General features: G+C 37.1%; 1 protein-coding gene across 1 annotated transcript; it reads right to left on the reverse strand.

The window, feature by feature from the left end:
- Positions 1-345: 345 nt before the first annotated feature.
- LOC146636162 (uncharacterized) lies at positions 346-6,288 on the reverse strand. The gene is made up of 7 exons (XM_085350738.1): positions 6,213-6,288; positions 4,570-4,875; positions 1,981-2,248; positions 1,005-1,117; positions 842-900; positions 662-736; positions 346-455 (listed from the first exon to the last, which is right to left on the reverse strand). Exons 1-7 carry the CDS (start codon positions 6,286-6,288, stop codon positions 378-380), a joined length of 975 nt encoding a protein of 324 aa, XP_085206864.1. The 3' UTR covers positions 346-377.
- Positions 6,289-6,628: the final 340 nt, after the last annotated feature.

Raw genomic sequence — 6,628 nt, forward strand, 5'->3', positions numbered from 1 at the left:
GATTGTGCAGGTAGTTTTATATCAATAAAAAGTATTGGTAGAACTATTGCAAATAAAATAATTATTAAGAGAATAATTACAGTCACATGAATGCCATTCAATGTATGTGAAGAAAAAAAGTACAATATACTCTGTATTTTACAAAATTCACAATGTTAATGACATTTCCTTATATAGCTTACAAAAGAAAAAGAAAGGAAAATAAGACACTTACTCCAATATTACTAAAGTCACATATTAAATGTTACCTCTTTTGTTTTCCTATTAACCTTGTATTTCTTATTCTGCCCATTATATAATTGTTGTTAGAAGCAAAATGTTAAATACCACCTTTTTTATGTTTATACCAAAAATGGACAAACAAAGCTGTGCACCATCTAGGAAACATCTTGGTAGGGGGACACTGAAACCTTCCTCACACGATTAAGCTGGATCTTGTCATAGACAGTCTGAGGCTGTAAGTGTGACAAAAAGACATCAAATCCACAGTTACTTGGTCTGTTCTAACATTAACCAATATTTACAAAAAGTGAAGTATAAAAAGTGCTAAATACTCAGCACAAGGTAGAAATAATGTCAGGTCACTACACTGTAGTGACTTGACATTATTTCTTCAACAGATTTAATGTTACAAGTATCTCAAACAAAGTTTTGCTCTTACCCCAGGTTTAACCGGGGTGACTCTATTATCAATGGTTTCGTACACCGAGCAAGGCTGCATGGTAGATAGAGTCACCTGAGAGTGGACAGAGACAGGTAGAATCACTGAAGTAAAACTTTTAGGAAACACAAAACCTTCCTAAAAAAAACTCATGTGTGCAAATTGTATAAGCATACTTACGTCATCATTTGTAAGCTCACCAATATCAGCATACACTGTGAGGTCATTTGTGTCACTTCCTGGTTACAAATGAAAAAGAAAATCAGATAAACTACTAAAATATGGCACTATTAATTTTATTATTATGATAGCTAAATAATGGAAATAATCAAGAGTTTCTTACCAATGTGTCTTTTTCTGCAGCAACAAATTCCCACTATAGTGACTATAGTGACTATCACCAAACATCCACCAGCTGCACCCATGTAAAGGAAAATGTGTTTTTCTGCAAATGATGACATTGATTATATTAAGAACATCCTACGATTAAATGAAAATAACCAAAACAATACCAGCAAAATTATTGCAGATAAGTAGTTTTCACAAGTCGAATGACAATGATGACTTCAATGTCTAACCTTATATTAAACATCATCATCTAGAGCGATGTGCAAAGGTCCCAAATCATCCTTCATTTCTTTATATTTTGCTTTCAAGAAACCAGACTTTCTCATATTTTTTAAAATGGATTTGAGCAACAGTTTATCCAGGTTTCTGGAAAAGACCAAAAGTTCTTTCAAGGTTTTACTTTGGACACTGGCTGGATTTTTACTATTTTTAAGTCCAGTCCTTGTATCCTCCAGGGATAACCCTGAGCTGTGTCAACAAATAACTTAAAACACATAAAAAAGAACCATTTTTACATGACCTTCAGGCTCTTTAGGCCAGCAACCTTTTGGAAAATATACTATTTGTTCAAACAAAAAAAGTGTTTTTGCACCAACAAGGTTATTTTCAAAGAGCTATTAGCTGAATAGTTTTTTTTTTTATTTTTTTATATCTCAGCATGGTGTGCAATGTGTCCTTAAAAACACTGAGAAAACTGGAAAACTTTCAGCTCTCTTTTTGCCTTATATAGTGTATTAGCATTTGTATTTATAAATGCTTCAATGAATCACTGCAAGTTTCCTATATTCTTTGCAAAATATACAGAAATGAAGGGTGCGTCAAGACGTTTGCACAATACTATGTAAACTATTTTTCCTGCTATATCATTTCACAGTTTTACAATATTCATGGTCATGTTTGATCTGAGAATTGCATCAATATATTATAAATAAGCATCATATCCACTTGTTATGTGTCCTATACCTTTTAGTTCTTGTTGTGTACTGTTGCTGCACTTCACTGTTTGAAATGCAGACTTCTCACTGACATGATTGGAAACTGTGCAGGTGAAATTGGTCTCAACACCTTGATTCTTGATGATATATTGTTGTATGGGACCAGTTACTGTTTGGTTTCCTACAGTCCACTTGTAGCTGACATTACCAGTTGCTCTGCACTCCAGCCGAACTGTACATGATTCATTTGAGGAAATCCAGGTAGAACTGATTTTTATGACAGGCTGTTTAGTTATGGGATTTGCTGAGAAAACAGGAGGAGACAGAAAGTGTGTCAGGTCAAGTATATGTGGTGCTGATTTCAGAAAATGTATTATATAAATCTTTATGTGTGTGTGTATACATATATATATACAAAAAAACATATATATATATATTTTGTTATATATATATATATATAAAAAACACCCAGCACGCCCCTGCGGGCGGTTTATCCTTCAAGCTCAGATCCTCTACCAGAGGCCTGGGAGCTTGAGGGTCCTGCGCAGTATCTTAGCTGCTCCCAGGACTGCGCTCTTCTGGACAGAGATCTCCGATGTTATTCCCGGGATCTGCTGGAGCCACTCGCCTAGCTTGGAAGTCCCACAGGATCTTAGCTCGGTCATTCTCCACCACCCTTGGGGGCATCTCCCATTTTGACCTCGGGACTTCCAGGTTATACTCGTTAGAACAAGATCCGGGCCATCAACACGTACGCCCTGCCCGTGATCAGGTACCCTGCTGGGGTAATAGGCTGAACAAAGGAGGAGATAGAAGCCACAGACATAAAGACAAGAAAGCTCCTTACCATGCATGGAGGGTTTCACCCCAAGTCCAGCACCCTGAGGCTGTACGCTAAGCGGAAGGAAGGGGGCCGGGGACTGGTGAGTGTCAGCACCACAGTCCAGGATGAGACAAGGAACATCCAAGAATACATTGGGAAGATGGCCCCAACTGACCGAGTGCTCAGTGAATACCTCAGGCAGCAGAAACCCAAGAAAGAGGAGGGAGACGAGGAACCATCATGGAAGGACAGGCCCCTGCACGGTATGTACCACCGGCAGATAGAGGAGGTGGCTGATATCCAGAAATCCTACCAGTGGCTGGACAAAGCTGGACTGAAAGACAGCACAGAGGCACTAATCATGGCAGCACAAGAACAAGCTCTGAGTACAAGATCCATAGAGGCTGGGGTCTATCACACCAGGCAAGACCCCAGGTGCAGGCTGTGTAAAGATGCCCCAGAGACAATCCAGCACATAACAGCAGGGTGCAAGATGCTAGCAGGCAAGGCATACATGGAACGCCATAACCAGGTGGTTATGGCATTCCACAGGAACATCTGTGCCGAGTATAACCTGGAAGTCCTGAGGTCAAAATGGGAGATGCCCCCAAGGGTGGTGGAGAATGACCGAGCTAAGATCCTGTGCGACTTCCAGATACAGACGGACAAAATGGTGGTGGCTAACCAACCCGACATAGTGGTGGTAGACAAACAGAAGAAGACGGCCGTAGTGATCGATGTAGCGGTTCCGAATGACAGCAATATCAGGAAGAAGGAACACGAGAAGCTGGAGAAATACCAAGGGCTCAGAGAAGAGCTCGAGAGGATGTGGAGGGTGAAGGTGACGGTGGTCCCCGTGGTAATCGGAGCACTAGGTGCGGTGACTCCTAAGCTAGGCGAGTGGCTCCAGCAGATCCCGGGAATAACATCGGAGATCTCTGTCCAGAAGAGCGCAGTCCTGGGAACAGCTAAGATACTGCGCAGGACCCTCAAGCTCCCAGGCCTCTGGTAGAGGACCCGAGCTTGAAGGATAAACCGCCCGCAGGGGCGTGCTGGGTGTTGTTTTTAGATATATATTAGGGGTGCAACGATACTCGTATAGATATTGAACCGTTCGATACAGTGGTTTCGGTTAGGTACTGAATTTTGTGTATCGTTGCACGATACACAAAATTCACGGTTCGGTTCAATACTTTGGTAAAGTCGATACAAAAAAATGTTCACGCCTTTTTAATTTGTCATTTATTAAAATTATATATATATATATATATATATATATATATATATATATATATATATATATATATATATATATATATATGTGTGTGTGTATATACATATGTGTGTGTATATATATATATATATATATATATATATATATATATATATATATATATATATATATATGTATATACATGGTTTGAAGAAATATATAAATGATTTAATCTTCATCTTAGTTTTTAAGTTACTGGAAAAATTATGGAAAGACACAATGTTGATTTGCAGTTAAAAAAAACTTAGGCTGATAAAATATTACAAATTGTCGCATTGTATTTTATAATGAGTTGTATGGATTAGTGTTAATAAACAGATACATGAACATAAAGTTCAGAATAAAAAATAAAGTCAATTAATTAGTGTGATGTACAACCAGTATTTAACGTTAACACATTGAGGTGGCTGAGAAGGCACAGAAAAAATTTAATAAGTAATAAATAAAGTAATAAAGAGAAAAGAAAAGAAAGTTTAAAAAAAGAGCAAATTTTTCATTAGGATCCTTGTTTAGAAAAAAAGTCTCTTACCATGAACTTGCAGAGTGATGGTGACTGAAGGCCTTTGCTCATCATTCACCTCTGAGACAAAAATGAAATCACCAGAATCTTGAAGAGTCAGTTTTCTCACTGTTAAAGTAAAGTCTTCAGGGTTCAGCTCTGATCTGTCCTTAAATGGAGAGTTTTTAGAAACAACCTCATCTTTCCCTGCAACTGTTATTCGTCCATATCTCCACGTTGCTACAGTCACACCTTCAGTTGGTAAGCCTGGTGAAAGCACCACAGTATCTCCAACGTTTCTGTGAATGACACGTTTTCCGCTGGAAGCCTCGACATCTGAAAATCATACAAACAACTGAGTATGATCGTCATGAAAGTTCAAAGTTCAGTCAGTTAGTGAGAAGAAAAAGACCAAATTACCTGCAACCATATCCTCTAATTTTAGTATGCAAACAGTGATTGCTAATTCAAAAATAACAAAACTAAACAATCACAAAAAAGAAAAAATTACAAAAAATCTTATTACAGAATGAAGACATTTGTCAATTGACTTTTATGGTATGAGTGACCTTGCATAGCTAAAATTTTAAATATGGCAAAAATAATGACATATTATTGCTCCATAAATGTTTCTAGGTTGTTGGTTTCTCTACAGATAAACAATAATTAATTAGTTAGTAATTTTAGGATAAATAGAAAAGTGCATGAATAAAAAAATTAATAAAAACAAAAATAAATAATCAAACAAAGAGAAAACCAACTGCAGGCATCTGAAGGCAGTTGTTCATTAGTAGTGGTTATTTATAGCAATAATTAATACTTTAACACAACAATTGTCTGTGTGATTACCAAAACTGCTGCATTTTGATTTAAAAAAAATGGTGCAACTGCAGAATTTGTGGACAAAGTTTACAGCTGTCCCCTGTGTTCTGAGCTCATCACTTTCGGCCACTGTTGCTGCTACTGGTGGAGAGTACACAGGAAATGCTTCTGTTGCTAGTGTCACATCTGACTCACAGCTTTTTCCTATTTGCTATACTGAGTTTATTTTCTTTTGTTTTTGTTTCTAAATACAAGAGAATCAACACAGATCAATTTATGTCTGTACAAAAGACTTCTGAAATGTGTCCACACCCCCATTTCAGTCAGATCAATTACTACATAGAACTGTACTGTATGATAAGTTATGCATAAGAAGGATACAATACAAATAACACTTGCATGTTATACTTATGAATACTTAAGAAATACAAAATAAAAAAATCAGCAAGCAAGTTTCTTTAATTAGATTTCTAAACAGATGCAATCTGAAGTAGCAAAATGCAAACCAAGCTGCCAGTTTAGAAATACAAAATGTAAGAGGTTCACTGTTCATTAAGTTATAAATACTTAATACTTTTATATGAATGCGCCCAGTTCTCAAGTTCACAAGTTCACATGATATCATAGCTTTAGGGTCACTGCTACATTTTGTAACACTAGGTTTAGAAACTCACAAGAAAAATACACTGCAAGCCTCTTCCAAGGAAGACACGTCACTTCTCAAGAGTTGAAGCACTTCTGATGTACTAACTAAGCATGTATCAGAGTTTATGAAGCAAACAAATACAACACATTAGAATTGTATTTGTGACACACATCTGAGAAAGATCTAAAAGCACAGTTGTACTTACAGTAGAAGCAGACCCAGAGAAGTAGCACAATGCTCTTAACGAAGTAGCTACGATAACAAAGTCGACCACCAAACATCGCTGTGGGGAGAGGAACAACGTCTGTTTCCTCTTCTTGTCTGTCAAACTGTGGCTTCACAAGTAAGTGCAGAAAAAAAACTGAGAGGGTGGAGAGTGGGGGGAGGTTTCAATCAACACAGAAGCAGAACAAGCGGCCATAAACTTGCATGATATGCAGCAAGATTAATGTAGGCACGCTATTTAAAATCCATTAAAACACATTAAACTCAATTAAACTTAAAAAAAAAAGATATTGAGAGGATTTTCTAAGACACTGTTGGGAACAGTTAATATGTACAACAGCATTGCCTATTTTTGCTATAACAACATTTTTAGGTCACAGAAAGCAGCCTAAATAA

Source organism: Diplotaxodon limnothrissa, linkage group LG3 (genome assembly GCF_057381915.1).
Source record: "Diplotaxodon limnothrissa isolate DT_005_m linkage group LG3, D_limnothrissa_male_GT1.1, whole genome shotgun sequence".
NCBI lineage: Eukaryota > Metazoa > Chordata > Actinopteri > Cichliformes > Cichlidae > Diplotaxodon > Diplotaxodon limnothrissa.